General features: G+C 46.3%; 2 protein-coding genes across 5 annotated transcripts; one reads left to right on the forward strand and one right to left on the reverse strand.

Annotated features, from left to right (window-relative positions):
* Positions 1 to 317: 317 nt before the first annotated feature.
* On the reverse strand, positions 318 to 5,727 carry sgcb (sarcoglycan, beta (dystrophin-associated glycoprotein)). Of its 3 annotated transcripts, XM_086224596.1 has the most exons (7): positions 5,639 to 5,727; positions 4,854 to 5,063; positions 4,584 to 4,769; positions 3,599 to 3,790; positions 2,627 to 2,758; positions 1,622 to 1,870; positions 318 to 1,486 (listed from the first exon to the last, which is right to left on the reverse strand). In XM_086224596.1, exons 1-6 carry the CDS (start codon positions 5,651 to 5,653, stop codon positions 1,670 to 1,672), a joined length of 936 nt encoding a protein of 311 aa, XP_086080722.1. In that variant the 5' UTR covers positions 5,654 to 5,727; the 3' UTR covers positions 318 to 1,486; positions 1,622 to 1,669. The 3 variants fall into 3 exon arrangements, with proteins under 3 accessions (XP_086080722.1, XP_086080721.1, XP_086080723.1); XM_086224595.1 differs by having other exon boundaries at positions 319 to 1,870; XM_086224597.1 differs by lacking the exon at positions 5,639 to 5,727 and adding an exon at positions 5,168 to 5,622 and having other exon boundaries at positions 319 to 1,870.
* A 504-nt stretch (positions 5,728 to 6,231) lies between these two features.
* Positions 6,232 to 12,039, forward strand: spata18 (spermatogenesis associated 18). 2 transcript variants are annotated; one of them, XM_086224593.1, is made up of 12 exons: positions 6,235 to 6,738; positions 7,799 to 7,904; positions 7,980 to 8,095; positions 8,189 to 8,307; positions 8,505 to 8,600; positions 8,685 to 8,819; positions 8,933 to 9,164; positions 9,255 to 9,413; positions 9,530 to 9,705; positions 9,926 to 10,049; positions 10,138 to 10,212; positions 10,444 to 12,039. In XM_086224593.1, exons 1-12 carry the CDS (start codon positions 6,661 to 6,663, stop codon positions 10,498 to 10,500), a joined length of 1,473 nt encoding a protein of 490 aa, XP_086080719.1. In that variant the 5' UTR covers positions 6,235 to 6,660; the 3' UTR covers positions 10,501 to 12,039. The 2 variants fall into 2 exon arrangements, with proteins under 2 accessions (XP_086080718.1, XP_086080719.1); XM_086224592.1 differs by lacking the exon at positions 10,444 to 12,039 and having other exon boundaries at positions 6,232 to 6,738; positions 10,138 to 10,437.
* The last annotated feature ends 8,183 nt before the right edge of the window (positions 12,040 to 20,222 follow it).

Consider the following 20,222-nt stretch of genomic DNA (forward strand, 5'->3'; position numbering starts at 1 on the left):
AACGACTGACCTGTGTATCAAGTCTTTGCTCAGAAGGAAAACAGGAAAACTTGCGACTGACTGTTTCTGTTCAAAGTCTGAAGTGGATTCTGCTGCGTCGATCTTAACCCTCACGCCTTCCTCCAGATGCCACTGTGATTTATTCAATCATTCACATGTCTAGTTAATGTCTTACTGTCATTGTTTTCCTCTTTATGCCTTATAGATAACGGTGAGCTGAGGAGAGCAGCCAAGCCCTGGCCGCACATTCTATTAGATTATAAAACCTTGATGGCTTGACATCACCACGTCAACACAGACAATAAGAGGTTCGGCATCGTAGCAGAGGTTCAGTGGGTTTCTTTATTGAAACAAACGTAGCAATTAAATGTTGGACATATTTTTCAAACAAAGCCATTCTCTGTTTTGTGGATCAAAAAAAAAAAAAACAACAAAAACCAAGAGTTTATCATCATCATGATCATGATGTCCGCAAAGAAAAACTACCTCATGACGTTTTCAGCATCAGAACTGTTAAAAAAAAGACAGACAAGACAATTCAAAACAAAAGTCCAATACTATATTGCACAAAGTTCAAACCACTCAAAAAAAGCTTTGTAGCTGCTGAGGTGATGTCACCTCTCCTGGCGTCCTCGAACATCAACAATGACAGATTAGCATGGATCTGTAGCTTGAACAAACACGCTAGCTCTGTTTATCCAACAATATTTGACTTTCTCACTGTAGAAAAGCATTTGCAACAAAATAAGAATATTTTGTATGTGTGTATATATATATATATGTATGTATGTATATGTATATATTATAAATTATCCCTTATAAATCCATTGGTACGTGCGTGACTGACAGTCCAAGAGAGAGACACAGTGGATGGCTTCAGAAAGTATCTTATACATTAGATTACATTTCCCCAGCAAGTATTACATAAATAATTATCATATCACTTCCATGCTGGCCAGTAAACAAAACCGAGAACATCTTGCACACAGCTGCCAGAAGAACAGCAGAGTCTACCAGGTGTGTATTTAGGTAATACTGGACGGTAAGGCAGAAAGCTTCCACACACCATCACGTGTGATCAGCTGTCATTGATCGGTCATTGTCAGTCTGATGGCCGACGCCTGCATCAGTTCAGCTGTGGTCCTCCTCACTCGCCATTAGTGATGAAGAAACAACAATAAATATATCATCTATGGGCTTTTCTGAATATTTGACAAATACTTCTCGTGTTTATTTATCGGTACATACAAAATAGGAATATCACGTGAATGTGTTTTATCCAGATAACATCGCTTGTAAAATATCAGCATATTGGCAAAAAGTCCAATATCATGCATCCCGACTGTTAATGACGCTAAGATGTTAATACAGGAGTGTTTAACGCTGCTTCAACTTTACATTAATTTGGCAAATTAATTAAAACACTTCAGCACTTGTTGGTTGTAAATATCTTTTTTCCAAATGGCAACGATCTGCAAAGTAAGTCCTGTTTAGAAAACACAAATGAGACCTTTACTGTCATGTATGAGCCATAAAAAACAGCCTATTTCATTTTTATTAGCATTATAAATATCATTATTATCACACACTATCAGACGCTCCTCTCAAAGTGCTGACTCACTTCAGCGGCTGGTGGATGGGGACACTCAGCAGACTGCAGTCCGGCCTCCTAGTGGACTTTTCTACAGGGGTTATCAGAGGTCTGGCAGCCCATGTTGGAATATTTCACCTGCACGCGGAACAGAGTCCCATCTTCACACATGCACAGCTTGTACCTCTCCTGGCCCTCGTCAAAATACACAACTCCTGCAGAGTTGGGGATGCGTGTGGCATTGAACATGACGGAGCCGTTGAGGACGATGCTGTTCTCCTGCGAAGAGAAACACCACCCGGAATCTGTCACTTCTCGTGTTTTCACTTTCTTCAGATCTTTTTTTCATGCTTATGAAAAAAAATGACAGGAAATTAAATTAAGGGATTTTTTTTAAAAAAGTTTTCGGGGAAATACGCTTGTCATCATCCTCCTCAGAGTCAGACGAGACACCAGACACCCCTCGCTCCTCCGTGCTGCAGCAGAGCTGAGACCTACAGAGACCAGCTGAGCGCTAGTTAGCTTAGCACAATTTAGGATAGCGTTAGCTCCATGAAGGTCATCAAATGCACTTTTCTCTAAAAGCTTTGCCTGCACAAGAAGAACTCTGGTTGGGCGTACTATTTGTTATGAAGCAGTAATTTCAGATTACAACACACTGTAATTTTAGGTACTACTACATAACTGGAACTATTTTCCTGACAAAGCTGCTGGTTGCAGTGTTTCATGCAGCGCCTCAAAAGTCTCATTGTAACTTTGGCAAACAAAACGTTTACTGATGACGAGATGAGTGACTGCTGCTACAGACATGGCCGACTTTGGAGGAGAGGGTGAGGAAGATTACAGCAGGAAAAACCGAGTCCCAGAACCTGATCCGGTTAATGACTGCTGACGGAGGTATGCTAACACTTCCAACCCACTACCATTCATTGTGCTAAGCTAGCTAGCGGTCAGCTGGTCTGTGTGGGTCTCGGCTCTCGACTGCAGGACAGAGCAGAGAGATGGGAGCTTGTGTAACTCGCCACTCATACTTACAGCCTTCAGCTCAATGCCGCCCCCCATTTTGAACTCCACAGTGCGGCCCATGATGTTGACCCCCTCGTTACCACGGATGATAGCCTTGCTGTCCCCTTTGATGTTCAGGTCCGATGAAGCACTGCTGGTGATCTACAAACAAACACATCAGACCGTTTCCTCTCAAGTCTTCACTCACTTTTAACCTCCTTGTGTTGCTGATGACACTCCTGTGATGCGGTTCAAGATTTCGTTCAGCTCTTATGTTTTGTGTTGAATATGATTGTGGTTTTTTTGTAACATTTTCTTTTGGCTTTATAGCACTGAAACTCTGTAATATCATGATGTCATACAGAAGCCAACCAAGACCCCAGAGGGTTAACATATGGCTTCACGTCTCTGCGCCGTCCGTCCAGCTGTCACATCTTGGTTAACGCCATATCTCTGGGACAACTTTGGAGAACTTCTTCAAATTTGACACCTACATCCACCGGGACTTGAGGATGTTCTGTGACGGCCAAAGGTCAAAGGTCACTGTGAAAGGCACACACCATAGAGGCATACAAATGTGGTATTTCTAGTTGGCATCACTTTACGATGACACAATATCTGGTCATCACCGAGTGACAGACTGTGCTTTCGCACCTTCATCAAACAGGTAAGAGGAGACCCCCACCACTCCCGGAGGTGGTATAAGCCCCCCCCCCCCCCCCCCCCCCCAGCAGCTCATTGCATGCTGGGTAACAGCACTTCTGTGTCCCCCAGAAATGCACAGACCAAGCTTGACACTGGACTGATGTGCACTTGCAGCGACGGAGCACCGACACACACACACACACACACACACACACACACACATGCAAGTTGCTCACATTATTGACACATTTGCAAAACCTTTCATGCGACCAGACTGACTTGTGCTGACGTTCCGAATGTGGTCTGAGGGTTCTCTGATGGAAGAATGTGCTACTTTGTGCGCTGGGAGATACGCACCCGTTCTGTGGAGGCCTTTTTAACGCTGAGGACTTTGACTCCTTTGGGCAGATGGAACTCGTGGTTTTCGTAGTCGGTGCTGAAGAATGTGGTCTGTGTGCGCGGGTCCGTGAAGGATATGCCAACATCGCTGACGACTGACGTCTTGTCCTTTTCTACACTTAGCTTGGTGTTGCCTTGCTGGAACACAACCTGGAGCAACACACACACACACACACATGAGAGAGAGAGAGAGAGAGAGAGAGAGAGAGAGAGAGAGAGGAGCAGAGCTGTCAGTTCTACAAACTGTTGTTATATTTTTGAAACGCTGAAGTGTGGGATGGAGGACATCGAGTTGACACCCGATTCTGTCCCCCACTCTGCTGATATTTACTGATGGCGACTGTTGAATGACTGGATTAGACTGAGAAACACACACATGAAGACCCTGAGTTCAAAAGTAACATGATTGTTTATTTCCAAAACATCTGTAAAATCTTATAAATCATACACTTGTTGTTGTTTCTTCATCACGGAGAGATGTGAGCAAACCTCTATGAACATCGGCCATTGGACAGACGCTGATAGATTAAAGAAAAAGATACCTGCTAGTGAGCCGTGACATCAGAAGGTGGTTAATATCGTATGTGTCTATTGTCTGACCATCCATGTTCATGATCAAAACCCACATTTTTTAGATTTAAACGTGGGATTTTGGTGTTTTTTTTGTTTGTTAAATCTTTAACTTAGGTAATGTGTCTGTTTGTACCTCGATAAAATCTATTTTCATTAAGATCATGTGATGTAAACAGATTGCATGCACATTTTAACATCGCGAATTTTTCATTTTTTGAGCCCCTAAATCGTCTCTGTATTGCGTCGTTTCCTCGCCGTAAACAAAGAACCATAACTGATGCAAACATCCGCCATCTGCCTCGTCTACTGATCTCGTGTGGATGCTCCTGTGGCCGTCTAATTAATTGTCAGCTGTGAGTGCTGGTCTCACCGGGTTGTTGTTGCCCACTAGGACCAGGTCCTGATCCTTGCGACCTCCCACTGTGCTCTTGTGCAGCGGGTGCACGACGCCCATGTCGGCCTTCTGCTTGAAGCGCAGCAAGCCGGACTCATGGAACTCCATGCTGTCGCAGCCGTTTGGACCGATCCGGATCACCGTCCATATTACCAGTGTGATCTGGGGGAGGGTATCGTCATTCTTTATCAACCGTCACTTTCGAGGGAGGCATCATTTGGGTGCACAGGTAGATTGAGAACTCACGATGAGGTTGATTAAAGCGAGGAGGAAGAGGAGGACGATGATGCAAATGGCCATGTTTCCCTTGCGTCCTCTCAGCCCTGTCTTATGGAGCCGCTCCTCTTCAATGGGAACATAGCCTGCTTTGAAGTTGCTGTTGTGCTCTTTGTTGATGTTGCGTCGTTCTATCGCCTTCTCTCGCATGGACTTCTTCACTGGCCCGTTGGAACTCTCCTGGAACGTAAAACAGTCTCTTTATGACAGCCAACCTGACCTGTTTTACTCACCACATTCCCTCACATAGCTACATGGGCTTTAGACATCCTTTACATATTGACCTTGATGATGTAAAATCAGATTGCAGCTCAGGGGAGCACCGTCACTGAGGTCTCACAGCCAATCTCGGGAGTCCAGGCTCCTCGCTGTGCGCTGGAATGCCTCACTTAAAAGCCCCGCGTCCGCCTGTCTCTGGTCAGAGCTAAAAATAAACTGCTACCATTTTAGCAGCAACACGGACCTCGGTTGCCGCATTGTCACACAGTGATATTTGCTCCATGTACTGGCAAATTTGCCTTATTGGAACCCCGGAGCTCCGCATTTTCATTTCCATGTAATATGGAAGCGGAGGTCAATATTTATAAGAGGGATACGTCCCTGTGGGTTCGACACCAGAGCCCCGCTGACTGATACAACGAGTTATATCAGGTCCCTCCCGTGTAAATCTACATCTGCCCCCTAACAGACACCGTAAGACGGACGGAAGACGGAGAAAAACACGGGAATAACAACAAATCTAAAAGATAACGGACCTGCTCAGACGCCATGATGACCCTCCCTCTCCCGCTGGCCGAGTGACAGGAACGTACCACTTTTCACAGCCGGAGGTGACCAACGCTCATGTTGGGACTTGTTAAAGCGACGATACTTGATGATGATCGGATGATCAAGTATCATTAAAATATATTATTATCGTGCTATTAATTTTTATCTTAAACTAAGGAAAACCGTATTTTTTCATTCAACCGGGAGATTTTTAATAAATGGTACATTCAAAGGCCAACCATCCAATTGTAGAAGGATCCCGAAATAGAAAAAAAAAAAATCCATTCATATTTTCCATAGGCTGTAACTGCAAGGCCAGAGAAAAGAGTTTTATGAAATAAACTTCAGTTTTCTCATGGCTTGTACAGACTTATGTCATTCAGCGGCTGCCTCATGAACAAGAATAAGTATAAGAATAAGAATATGAATAAGAATAAGAATAAAACGCTGGATACAAAAAATCAAAAATATTAACATCAATATCATATTAATTCTTCTTCTTCTATACTACTACTTCTATAGTTCTTTATTATTATTATTATTATTATTATTATTATTATTATTATTATTATTATTATTATTATTATTATTATTTTTGTTGTTGTTGTTGGTGGTGGTGGTGGTGGTGCTCCGAGGTGTTGTGTGTTTGTGTTTGTCCGTCAAGCCTCCCGGCGGAAGCGTCAGCCCGTTACCGACGGTTCCTGGTGTCGGTTGTCGGTGTGACGTCACAGTCGCATTTACTCCACGCAGAAGCGGGCAGCTCGTGACACCACTCGTTTTTTTTTCAGTTCATTCACTATTTTATTTTATCTACTTAATTTCATTTTTATTTTTATCTTGATTTTTTGGGCACACGGGATGTTGTGGTCGAGTCTTGGTTGCCACAACTGATGTGTTTTGTCTGGGGGAAGCAGGGTTTGTCACTACGCAGCGCTCCCCGGATCCAGCCCTCCTCGCCCGGGTGGTGCCCCCCTCCCCTCCCCTCCTTCGCGGGTCGGTGTGGACCGACATGGCCGTCTGGAGAGTGAACTCGGCCACTTTCCTCATCTTCCAGGACAAGCTGGATAGCTGGCGCAGGGACTACCATGTAAGTTCATGAATAATGAATCTCTGACCCAAATCTGACCAAACCACTCCGCCGATGGCCAACTGCTCAGCTAATCTATAAAATCCCATTTGGTACACTGGAGTTGTTATTTTTTCATAATGTTGCTACACTTTGGGGCTGTAAAGTGTGAAAGCAGTAAGTGCTGTTTATCCTGTTGTATTTTTGACTTATTTATTATCATTATTATTGTTGTTGTTATCACACGCTCTCACACGGAGAGTTTTAACATTTGTCCCTTTACTTTAGTCTGTTCATCTTCCAAATAATTTAATACACGTCAAAAATAAAACCTCAATTCAACAAATTACAACAAAGGAATGAGTTTATTTAGCCGCGACGATGATTTAATGGGAGTTAAAGTTTGGTTGCTATGGACGCCCGTCGCCATGGCTACGCTTCTCCAAAGCGCCTTTAATTGAGGATAGTTGACAGACTTCCTCTCCAGTCTTTCTGACCGGAAGTGGTCCGTTTAAAGCTACCAATATAATATTCTACAATTCTACAATTTCATTTAGCAGACGCTTTTGTCCAAAGCGACGTGCAACACAAGCAAGAATTTAGACCTAATTAAGGAGAAGTCCATAGGAAGCGCTAAAGTGCTTCAGTTGTGATTTGGTCACAGGTACTGCCATCTAGTGGCAGAAGAAGTGTCGCCCCCCCTTTTTTTTTTTTTTTTTTTTTACAAACATACAACATCACACAACACAGTTCGTGCTACATAGTCACTAAGTGCTGGGTCTTGGACCCTCTGACTGATTCTACCCCACCGGACAAAGAGGAGAAGAGTCAGGTTCAGTTATAATAGAAGGGAAACACACACACACACAAACAAGCTCTGTGTGTGTGTGTGTGTGTGTGTGTGTGTGTGTGTGTGTGTGTGTGTGTGTGTGTGTGTGTGTGTGTGTGGAGAATAGAAGGTAACAGCCGCTGGTATGGGGACATTCTGTGTGAATGTGTGAACTCCCAGTGGCCAAACACAGGAATTACAGGCATCTCAGTGTGATCAGGCAGAACACATCTTTGTCCTGTTACCTGCCAGGTGTTTTCCTGTGACCAGAACCTGAAGCGATGCTGTGAGCTGATAGAACTGAGTGCTGAGATCCAGGGGGAGCTGTTTGCCACTCTCAATGACACCGCTGCTCAAGGTAACCAGACGCCCCTTTCACACACGGCCGACAATCAGAACTTCTTCGTTCACACTCGCTGTCGCGGTGAATCAGGTGGACAGTACGCTGGTGTGGACGTTCTCAAAGCACGCCTGCTGCCATGGTTGGCCTCCTGCTTCTCAGTGGCGAGACCCTCGGCCCTCGATGGTGCCAGTTTTCATCTCATTCAGGTGACGCCATTTGTTTACAGCCATACAAACTAATTCAGTGTACACAGAAAACAACGTGTTCTTCATGGCCGTGTCCTCCCACGTAATGATCAGGATTCAGTGGAGAAGGACAGGAGGATGAGGGAGCTGTCGCACCTCCACAAGAGCGACATGCAGAAGATGGAGTCTCAGCTGTGCTCCACTCAGCTGCAGCTGGACTCCGTCAGAGCTGAGTGAGTCAGCACGTCTCCCCCCTGCAGCAGGACTCAATTTGTTGAATTAGAATGTCTAGAATTAAATGAACGACGACTGCAACCCACCAGAGTCTCAGAACTCAAGTTGCTTGGCCTCCTCCATATGAGGATGCAGGTATTTTTATACAGTTCATGATTAGAAGTCCGTAGAATCATGAGAATTGATCTCTGAACAGATTGGATGGAGCTCAGAAGGAAATGAATGAAACAAAGAGCAAATCTGCGACGACCCTGCTGGCCACCGAGGAGGAAATATTACAACTGAAAGCAGAGTGAGCGAAACGAACAGCAGTGTATTGATCTCTCAATCAAATATTTGCAGTTATTTGATGTGTATTTTGTATTTTTTTCCCCAGTTTGCGATCTGCGCACAGGCAGATCGAGATGTATGAGACCAGGCTGGAGGCTCTCCATGACTGCGAGCGCCAGATCCGCTTGCTGAGAGATGAGGTGTCATTCCTGACCAAAGAGAAGGCCATGCTGCAGGAGAGGTGGCACACACACACACACACACACACACACACACACACACACACACACACACACACACACACACACACACACACAGTTCTCAGGTTATCAATGTTTTATTTTTCTCTCTCAGGTTGGTGAGGAGCCGGTCTCTGAGCCCGTTACCCGGGCTCAGCCGCTCCCCCAGCCCCATCAGGAGCGAGTCGCCCACCAGAGCCCAGCTGACGAACTCGTCCCGCCACGCTCGCCTCGTGTCCCGCTTTAATGATCTGTGTGCTGTGGAGCGTGTGGAGGCCCAAACGCTGCTCCAGCGCTTCATCGCGGACTTGGAGATGGTCCAGAAGATTATCTTCATCGCTGTTGTGGTATGACTGCGGTATTTTAGCGCCGAGCAGAAGCGAATGCGGACACACGGCGATCCTTTTAATCTGTGTGTTCTTTTCATGTCATTTCAGGAATCCTTTAAGACAGCAAAACTAGCCTACCGTCACTTCAAGCTGCGCGTGAGACAGACGTTGTCCACATCCCACCTTGGTCCAGAAAGTCTCGAAGATTCAGTTGTGGACTATATAGTCAGAAACCTGAACCTCTACGATGTGCAGATGAGCCTGAATGTAGGAACAAACATTTATTCATTATATTTATGATTTATTTATCGCCACTTTCGTCATGATAGAATAATCACCGTTCCCTAACGAGCAGCGTGTCTGGCTGTATTTGATTTCCTCAGGATGTAGTTAACGCCATGAATGTGGACCCTCGGATCTCCTTCCCAGCGGAGGTGGATTTCAGCCTCATCAGTGCCCTCATTAGGGAGACGTGCAAGGTGGCCTTCGCCATGCAGACACTGGACCCCCCCCTTGACCTGGCCTTTGCCAGCGATGGAGAATTTTACAACACACACATGTAGGAGGTTAAAGACTAACATCGGGGCTACAAAGTTCTTTCTCATGAGGCTTCAGAGAGTAACTTTAACCATTTTGATCATAAAGAATTTGAATTAACTTATGTGACCTGCTCTTTGTTTCAATACTCCTTGTAACACAAGTGAACTGGACCTTGTTTGCTGTTTTCACCAGTAGATGTCGCTCTCAGCACACAGCTGTGCTCCCTCCCTGTGTCTTAGGTATCGTCGTAGCTATGACTCGGACTTCTCCGCTCCTCTGGTGATGTTCCACCTGTGGCCGGCCTTGATGGAGGGAAGCTCTGTGGTCGTGAAGGGCGAGGCTGTGACGCGGCGAGGCGCTATGGTACTGACTGCTTTGTACCTATAAGCTACCTGCTCTGGAGAAGGCTGGAAGACTGTGAAAGTAAGTGACGATGTGTCTGGCTTTGCAGTGGAGTAGAAGCCAAAGCAGGAGCAGGAGTGTCAGCCCGGTGCGCTCTCGCTCTCTCAGCCCCACTCACAGCCTGGTAAGTAGAACAAGTACCAAACGCTCCCACTCCCCAGACAACAGCCAAAAAAATGTGGGTTTAACATCGGTTTCATTGTCACTCTTTCCACTAATCAACATGCATGCTTGTACTCCAGGGTAGGTACTTCAGAGTCTCTCCTCTTTGTCCTTTGTTCTAGTTTTAATTGATGTGAAGGATGTAACCATCTTCATCTCACCACAGCCTCTTCTTTCTGATTGATGTTTTCAGGCATTTAAGAGCAAAAGAAGCCTGTCTCCTGAACGCCTCACAGCAAGCCACCTGTGAGCTCTGGTCTCAGTGTTCAGGCTCAGCAGGACACCAGTCTGCACCTGCTCTTCTTGTTAGTCAAACTAGTCCAGTGCAGGGCTGTGGGCGGGTTGAGTGATGTCACAAAACCTCTCTGACTTTGGCCTCAGAGTTCACTTTGATCTTGGTGCTCTGAATTTAATATCTGATTGTGAACTCAGGGGTCTGACTTTGATCTTGAGGTTCTTAATTTCATCTCTGCCTTTGATCTCAGACTTCTCACTTTGATCTGACGATAATTTGTGTGCTCTCTGACGTCTAGACGATGTCACAGCCAGAGCATCAAAGCTATTGGGGAGGAACCCCGTCTGTCATCTCGCAGTGACATCAGAGTTCCGCCTTTGTTCTCAGGTAGAAACCTGAACCGTCCCAGCAGCTCCAGCTTCTTCTGACGTGCACGTTTGGCACAGCCAGGGACACTGATCAGGAAAACGCTGTTGAGATAATCCAGAACATACGACCTTTTTATATTCTAATGAAGTCACCCTCAACCTTTTCTGTATCATACATGAATTTCTTTATTCACAAACCATGAATACTTGAGGAACCATGTCAGGGAACACCTGCGATACCTGGTCAGAGACTTTGAGTTCCAAGGTTTTGGTAGAAACTTTAAAATTCTTACACTAGTTTCAGTACAGCTGAGTACAGAAACCATGTTCAAAGTCTGGAGTCAGATTTACTTACATAGAAGTCAACAGACGTCAGTATCAGTACTAAGTTCAGGTACTACAGTACTCAAGCTACTGGTATTGGTTGCTGGGGATTTTTGCGTTGTTCCTGTATTTTTTACTTTCTTCGTTGTGGTTCTTTTTTGTTTTATATTTTGGAAATTGTAGCTCCTTAAGAATAAAAGCAGGGAATCGTCGTGTGTTTGACTTTGACTCAGTTATTTCATCAACTGTCGAGCCCAGACTTGGCGTCTGAGGATCTGTGACGACGGAGGCTTTGAGGCGACAGACGGGGTTCTGGATAGTTCTGATGTTGTCTGTGTGTATGTTAGCATCAAAGCAGTGAGAGCTCAAAGATGACAGACAGAATAACTGAGATCAAAGTCAAAGGTTGTCAGGAAGGTTCTGTGATGGCACAACCCATGACCTTTGACCTCGAACTGCTCTGGCAGAGATAGATTAAGACATAGTGACTAACTAACTAGTCTGAGTAGAATACAAGTAACTGCACATGCTTTCACCGGTTAAAGCAAATAAGCTTTTCTATCAGAATGTTCTCAGTCCTGGTGTAGCCGGCAGCTCGTTTAATTGATGGATTCAACAGAACATTGTATTTATTTGTTTTTTATCATGTATAACCGGTGGACTGTGCTGTACATTGAAGACTGTTTTTGAAGTTTTTCAGGATTTCTCCAAGTGCTTCTCTTTTCTGAGGAACAGAAACTTGAACAGGTGCTTATTTCACCCTGAATTTTTTTTTACCAACATATTTGCAGATTGACTAACGTGTCTGACCAAGACGTTACCTGTCATTGTGATGTACTTTGAAATTGTTTGTGTCAATTAAATCACTAAAAAAGAATATCTTTCAAACTTTACGTTGCATGTGTTGACCTCCTTCTGTACAGTTTAGGCTTTAATGTTTCACGCTGTAATGAAAACCTTTCAAACGAAAGCTGTCACACACTCCAGGCCTCAGCTCTCCTCTCTTAAATGAGTGTAGTTTCTTTTTTAAACAGGAGTGGGGAGCAAAAAGCCATTCAGGAGGTTAAATGAGAGCAGGGGGAGGTTAGTTGTCCTGGGATGGGGGAGGAGGAGGAGGAGGAGGAGGAGGAGGAGGAAACACCTGGTTGCCTCCTCGCTGGCACCTGAGAGATCTGAGGGAGCGAACGCAGCATCACCAGCCGAAGAGGTGCAGGAGTTGTGACTGGCTGCTGCGGTGTTCATCGCATCATGGCCTCCGAAAGACGAGCAGTGGCGTCAGTTCGATAAATACAGCAATTTGGAGGCACAACAAGACGATCTCTGACTTTATCACTTATTCTTCCTGCTCTGTTCTTTTCTGCCTCCTCAGCAATGTTTAGGGCAATAAATGACAATCAAACACTTCTGACCGAGGCAGCTTTGGTCACCAAGAAATGTGGCTATCATCGCATTTGAGGAAAGTATAAACCAGAATCGTGCTTGAATAGCATTCACATAATTTATTTAGATAAATCCCCATATTTACATTTGCAGCCCCACCAGTACCCTGTTTTAACAACAGATGGCGCTGCAGCTCCATCATTTATGTTGCTCCACAGAGGTGACAGCAAACACTTCTTCAGCTTCTTAAAGTCAGAACTGCCCGTTTTCGCTTGAGCGTAATTCTTCATTTGCAGGATTTCTTAAAAATAAAGAAGAGGGCAGAAATGCAAATAACAGCAAAGAAAGTGTGTTGATGAGCTTTTTTAGCCGAGCGCAGTGAACGCACACACAGACTGGAGCGGCTGGTGTCCAGGGAGCAGGTGGGGGTTCGGTGAACTTTGACGCTGAGGGAGGGGAAACCACAGCTCCTCTGCTGCTGGTCCAGGGGATTGAACTGGCAATCTTTTTGTACAAACCACGAGGCCCCGGCTGCACCATTCTTAGCACCTGTGTGAGCTCGTAATGGCGTGCTTGGATGCTTGAGTGTGGGAAAGTGTCCTTGCAGTCCTGAAGGGAGTCCCAGCAGCAACATCCCATTTTTGATGCGCTGTTGAATTGTTTGAGCGATCTCAGCTGTGGTGCGTCCTCGGCCGCAGGCATTGCCCAGGCCACAGCCGGCCGCTTCACCAGAACCCAGAGCCAACATCTAAAATCAGGCATTTGCTCTGTGGTGCAGAAACGGAGCAACAACAGGTCTCCATACACACCCGGCCTGAGGGATGACCGACCTGGGTCTTGAAGGGAGAGTTCACCCAAAAGTGAACATTCAGCCGTTGTCTGGTCGCCCTTGTGCTGATGGAAGGGTGGTTTTCACAGGTAAAGGTGTTGTTCCATACTGTAAAAGTGAATGGTGACCAACTTTTCAAACGCACAAAAATACATAACAAAACCATAAAATACCTCCATGCTGCTTGTGTGACGTAATCCAAGTGTCCTGAAGCCTCCGCATGACCGGAAATTCACTGACGCCATGTTGGTAGTGAGGCTAACAACATGGCGTCGGCGAGCACCAGGCTACAGCGAGCAGCGAGGCTGAAAACACAGATTTTCTGAAGTCATGCCCTGTTTTACCAACGTTGATGCTGATTGGTGGCATTCTGGCTCAGCACGACCAGGCAGGGGGGGGCAAAAATGAATTCTAGGTCAGTGGGGTCACAGGCCTGTGTGTGTGTGTGTGTGTGTGTGTGTGTGTGTGTGTGTGTGTGTGTGTGTGTGTGTGTGTGTGCGCGTGCACTCTGGATGAAATGTCAGTGAGTCAGCTTGTTGCGTGACCACGTTGGCCCAACTTTCTAGAACTATTACAAGGAACAGTCATGATACCAAGAAAGAACTCTCCCAAGCGTCATCGTCATCATCGGTAAGTAGCAAACAGGGCTCGACTTCGGGAAAAAAAACAAACTATCTCTTCAAGCATGAGTCTCAACCTCCGGTCAGAGTAAAGGCCACTTCAAATAACCACAGGTTTTTGAAAGAGACGGATTGATGAGCAGTAGAACCTGGAATAAGCACCAAAAGATGAAGCTGGCACCTCAAAGTTCCTCTTTCCACTGACTTGGTACAGAAATGACCTTCAATTAACATTCGTTTTTCTGTATTTTCTCTGTGTAAATGAATATTACCACTTCTTTGGTACTACTAACCACGATAATAATAATAACAGCTTTCCTGGTTTAAGGCTCATATGTGTCTGTACATCCAAAACACTTTTTCGTGTTTTGGCTTGCGATGTCGTTCCTCCAGTGGTGCTCAGTACTCGTCGGTACTGGCAGTGCTCGTTGCTGCAGCAGCTTCATCCTCCCAAATCAGACGTTGCTGTTTGCACTGTGATTTTGTGTCAATGCCAGAATCTCCTTAGTGCCAAAAAAGGTCTTGGGCCAAAAACACACAAAGAATAACAAAGCAGAAGCATGAGTCGGCATGTCACTGCCACTTCGGTGTCATGCAAATGAAAGCAGACATCCGCTTCCACTTCTAGCATGAAAATACAAAAAAAAAGCTTTTGTTAAAATTTGCAATTGTCAGTTTGGGAGAAAATGTTGGGAAAAATGTTGGAGAGCCATGCCATGGAAACGTCCTCATCACATTCCCACACAAAGAGTGTCTTATGTGATCCACAGAGATGTCCCAGCTCCTGGGACGCAGGCCAGGTCCTGCTGCCACAACACAGCAGAGACGGAGCATTTATTCCTCCAGCTCGCCTCCCCTGGACCAGGAGTGACAGGTCTCAAGAGTGGAATCTTAATCAACGGAGAGACAGTAGCAGTTGGCGGTCGCCCTAAACAGACTGGGAGCTGAGAATCCAGCTCAGGTTTCCAGTTTTCATCCCAGCGATGTGACTGGATGCTGCTGGAGCGTGTGATGTTTCCTCTGGCTGTTTTGAATGTGCTTCACACTGGCAGGAGTTGTGTTTGTGGAGCGTGATGAGAGCTCTCCCTGATCTCACAGCCAGACCAGAGGGGCATTATGAACGAGACGGCACATCACACCACATGATCACATGTGTTTGGCCCACCAGACCAACAGCCAGTGAATCAGACTGCAGGTTTACGGAATACCCCAATACCGATGGGGTAGTGTGTGACAAAAAAAGCTCATTTTGGCAAAAACCTTGAAATTTTCACAGCAACATCAGCAGGAGTTGTGGATCTGAGAGAGGCAACCCTCAGCAGAGGAGTCGGTGCCCCGCTGCAGGTCAACAAGGCCTGTGTCTCTGCTGTCTGAGGCCTGGAGAGGCTGTTAAACACATCTGGACCGGAGCAGGATGCAGGTCTGCACAGGACGACTTCACAATTTATGACAGGGGGGACAAACGCAGGCAGAGAGAGCGGCAGAGCAGCGGGACTGTAGCTGCGTACATCGGCGTGACGTTGAGGCTGAATAAATCCAACCCCACCCAACTTATTCCCATTTTCATGCTGGAACACCCAAGGGTGATTCCTTGGCACGAGTGAGGGTGTGAGGTCATAGTGAGGGCCGCCATCGGCTCAGTAGATGCTGAGGTCGTGACCGCTGATCCGTGTACTCACATGACCAAATATTCTGCCAGGGATACGACGGATAAAAGCTTCCTTCCTCTCTCTATGACGACCATCATATCAAATAAAGACAAACTTTAAATTTGGACTCTGGTTTTCCCAGAACAGACATTTGTCCAGACCGTTTCCTCTTCCTGCTCTGTCATCCGTTGCACATCTGGTCGATCACAAGCGATGGACGATTAAGAATATTAGGAATGATTTTGCATGCCGTTTTCAAAATATCCCCGCAAAGGTTGACGCCTGTGATTTTTTGGGGGGAAAGTAATTGATGACAATGCGGGAGATGGAATGTGTCACATTTCAGCTGAGGTGCAGAACACCCCGTCACATCTCCTGAGTGGAATCAGTGTAGGTGCGCCGCAGTGAGCTGCAGACCGGGCCTGGCCAGCATGTGCCCGACCTTTTATGATCTTAAAGGAGCAGCGACGTAAAAAATGTAGGGATTTGGTTTTCCACAGCAGTTTTAACACATCATTAAAGCCTCGGAGGCTGTACTGACCTTTTCTGTCTGAGGAGGACTGGGGAGAGCGACTGGATGTTGAGGTGCTCTGACCAGTTTGGTGACCTATTTACTTTCCAGCCCCTGAGTCGAGATGTCAACCTGCACATTGATGGCGTGGTTGACTCTGTCAAGATCTTAACCTGCTGCCGTAACGCTGGCTTGGCCTTCAGTAAGGGAGTGCTGCCTGGATACTGGAACGCCGCACATAAAAGCACATCTGGATGTTGTGATTAATGTGAATAACAGCCATCCATTTACGTTACAGAGCAGCACAGGCAGCAGGGGAAAGGCCGCTGATGCAGGTGTGAGTTTCAAAGGTTACTGCTCCAGCGGGACTTGTTACTGAGCCTAGATTTGATACTCTCACGGAAGCAGGCGAGCGAGCCTGGCATCAATCTCAGGCCTCCACCCTCGGCAGGGACGGAGAGCAGAGACAGACCGCATTATTAGAAGGAGGAAAGAATATAAAGAATAAATAACACACAGAGGTCAAAGGTTCTTGTGCATATTTGCAACTTCGCTTGTACTGACTGAAGATATTTCCGTGTCTGTGGCGTCACCTCCATCCATCAGTAGGGAAAAAACAACAGAGAAATCAAAGCAGAGAGTAACCAAAGGGGCTGATGACATGTGCAGGATGTATCACTAAAAAAGTACTTTTTGTATTTACTCACTGATTATCAAATATGAAAAGAGGGACGCTTTATTTGGTCTTTTCAACTTCAGGACAGGAAGAAATGACTAAATCTGACCAGCAGGTGGCAGCTCAACACTACGATGAGTGATCATTAAACAGTGAAGGAGACGTTGCAGTGAAGGAGTGCAGCACCTGATGAACGAGCATGCACTCTCAGTTTGAGTGAACCCTAATTATCCTTGTGAGGCAAACAGGTCCCAGCTGCTCTGGTGCGTGTGTGTATATACACGCCTGTCTGCCAACGGCCCCTGAATCAACGTGCAGCCTCTCAGCGCTCGTGTCCTACTTGATGCCCTACATTCAATCCCCAAAAGGGTCTGAAAGATAAATATTTGTCATGGAGAGGGAAGTGAAACGTAGAGGGAGTCTGGCTGACTGGAGGGCGCTCGCTGTGGGACGTGGTCATAGAGGTGATCACCAAGGAGAGCATCCACTCCTCTGGTGTCATGTACGCTACAAATGGTAAACTAGGAAAGTGCACACAGGCGAGCTAAGGTCCCAGGGTGGGGGGGACCCGCTCCCATAGCATCTCAGTCTGGGTACAGCACCCTCAAAGGAAGTGGTCTCCGTCAAGACTGGACCGAAGGAATCCAGTCGATCCTACTCAAGTGACATGAAAAGTGAAAAAGTTGGAAAGTTGACTCTGAATGTCGCAATCCCAACCATTAGAAACAGAACTGTGAGGTTCAAGGTGAGACATGTTTTGACCAAGCCTGCTAGCGTAGGCCGCACACCTACAGTGGAGCGAGCAAACACACCGGGGGGACTCAGCAAGGGGCTCTGACCCGACTCAGAGGCTTTATGAGGCTCCAGGTACGACACCTCCACCAGTCTGACAGTGTCACATCTGGTGCTGGTCACCGAACCCACAAAAAAGAAGGAGAAAAAGAAGTAGAAGAAGAAGGAAAAGAAGAAGTAGAAGAAGCAGCAGCCTTGTAACCATTTCAAAATTTCACTGTCAGGCAGATAATTTTTTCAAAGCAGTCGACGTCGAAGAATCAGCAACTAAAGTTAGAGCGTTGTGTCGAGTCTAAAGAGCCGAAGCTGATTTCACACATCAGCTGGGTCATGTGACTCCTTTCGGCGCACGTCCCTGACAGCAGAGAGCCGTAACACGTGTCCGCACAAGCGAGCACGAGGATGTAACAATAAACCAGAAGGACAATGACACTTCTCAGGTTGAACAGAATGGTTTTTAATGATGACCTGAGTGACATCTCTCACTTGCCATTCTAATTAAAAGTCTTTTCACTCAGGTTCTGCTGCTGAATTGTGCTGCTCTTTATATCCACTGCCTCGTTCTCTCAGAACGCCTGGAAGTTTTTAAACTTGGCAGCGTGCTGTAAATTCACCATGTTTCCTTTTGTTCCATTCCACCTAAGTGATGTGAGAAGTTGTCAGAACCTGCACACTTCAGGAGAGCCAAGGCCAGCCACAGTTATGATGCCAGTTTACAGTAAAGTTGACATTTAACAGTCAAAATAATGACCACATGACTGTAACATTTCATCAGTACATGAGAGAGCGGTTCTGGTCAGGTTCTACCTACAGCATGTGAACATTCTGCGTTTTTTTTTTCTCTCTCCAGCGTTTGGAGCTAAAAGCTAAGGGAGCAGGTGAAGAAGGCCCAGCAGAGACTCTTCTTTCTGCGAACCCTCAGGAAACCCGGCCTACCACAGAAACTCCTCACAAACCTCTACCAGTGCACCATAGGAGAGTCCTGAGCTACGGATGCACTGTGTGGTTCTCCAGCTGCACCACAGAGGAGAGGGAAGACCTGCAGCGGATCATCAAGACTGCCCAAAAAAATCATCGGCACCCCTCTCACACCCCTGGATCAGATCGACTCCGCAAGGTTGCAAAACAGAGCTGGAAAAATCAGGTCTGACTGGACACACCCAGGACAAGGTCTTTTTGACCCTCTTCCCTCTGGCAGGCTTGGGGTCACGAGGGCACGGACAGAAAGACTGAGAAACCGCTTCTTCCCCGGGGCTGTGGAAGCTCTGAGGACAGCCTGAACTGGACTGTTGCTGCTCCTTCAGTCCTGCACTTTACTTGTGACGGACGTTCAATTCCCAAGCCTGCATCACCACTGGACTCACTGCACTCTCCTTTATTCTTTTTCGATCCTGTTACTTATTTTCTGTTCTTATTTATCTATTCATGCTGCTGTGTGACGGACTGTCCAACTAAATTTCATTGTACAGAAATTTTCAACGACAATAAAGAAACCTTTAAAGGGAGGCTCAGTCGCAGGCCTTCGTCTCCAGAACCAGACAAGAAGACAGAACCTGTTGGTTCCGCTTGTTGCCAAACTAAGAGGGTTTTCTTTTTTTTGTTCTGGAAGCCTCTGAAGAACAAGCCTCAGTTGTGAATCACGGTGCACATCGAGCACTTTGCGTTTAAGCTAATCAAAGCTGTAGTTTGCGACTTTCCTCTCGACTTTCTGGATTTGTGAGGGATCAGAACAACATGGACTGAGTTACAGATCCACTGGTGAGAGCGTCAGGGTGAGTAAACCTGACTTTTTAGCTGGTACCAAGGTGCTGTCGGGGGTTCGTAACCTACTAACATGGCCACAGACACAAGAGTAAAGCAGACAGACAGTGACAAAGTGAAGAGCTTGGATGTAATGAACCATCACAAATCTGTTAGTCACACATTATAGTTCAAGTACCAAAAGCTATTCTATTCCCTCAAAACAGACGATGACTAAAATTCTCCCTGTTGCCACGGTGATGATCGATCGTGAGGAGGAAGAGAACTTTCATGAATAACCGATATTCATCCTTGACACTTTGTGTAACATCTTATCCAACTGTTGTCACACTCGCCAGCTGTGCTGACACACTCACACCAACACAAAGTCGGTGAGGCTGGAGAACAAGACCACCGGACCAGAGAGGCAAGTGCTGACGGTGTGTGACTGAGTCAGTGTGAGGGAGGCGGCCTCAGCCTTACGTAAGAGTCTCAGCTGAGGCCAGAAGATGCCACGATTGTTAGAGTCAAACAGATGCAGCATGCTGGAATTATGTGGTTAATGTAAGTAGAAACTGATGATCCTTGACCTCAGCATCCAACCGTGACGGCGTGAGGGTTTAATCATGTTTGAGCAGGCCGAGGTCTGTGGGCAGGGCCAGGTTCTACTGCGACCCTTGTTGATGTGACAGATCCAGATCCGTCCTCTCGACGGAAACTTTGCAGAGGAATTTACACTGAAGGTCTATTTTTAGAGCACTGAGACGGTAGTGAACAACACGCAGCAGGTCCCTCTATCCTTTTCTGGTGGGGCTGCCCCCAAAATAGCCATGACTAAAGTCTCAAGC

Source organism: Aulostomus chinensis, chromosome 14 (genome assembly GCF_037954235.1).
Source record: "Aulostomus chinensis isolate RoL2024-O1b breed Wild chromosome 14, RoL_Achi_v1.0, whole genome shotgun sequence".
Lineage (NCBI taxonomy): Eukaryota > Metazoa > Chordata > Actinopteri > Syngnathiformes > Aulostomidae > Aulostomus > Aulostomus chinensis.

Excerpts from the sequence above, each read along its gene's own strand:
- sgcb (XM_086224596.1), bottom strand. Across the intron at positions 4,770-4,853 it reads TCGCTTTAATCAACCTCATC|ATCACACTGGTAATATGGAC; the intron begins GTGAGTTCTCAA and ends ACCCTCCCCCAG. Across the intron at positions 3,791-4,583 it reads TAGTGGGCAACAACAACCCG|GTTGTGTTCCAGCAAGGCAA; the intron begins GTGAGACCAGCA and ends GTGTTGCTCCAG.
- spata18 (XM_086224592.1), top strand. The coding sequence starts at position 6,661 with ATGGCCGTCTGGAGAGTGAACTCGGCCACTTTCCTCATCTTCCAGGAC. Across the intron at positions 9,414-9,529 it reads ATGTGCAGATGAGCCTGAAT|GATGTAGTTAACGCCATGAA; the intron begins GTAGGAACAAAC and ends TGATTTCCTCAG. Across the intron at positions 10,050-10,137 it reads TGACGCGGCGAGGCGCTATG|TGGAGTAGAAGCCAAAGCAG; the intron begins GTACTGACTGCT and ends CTGGCTTTGCAG.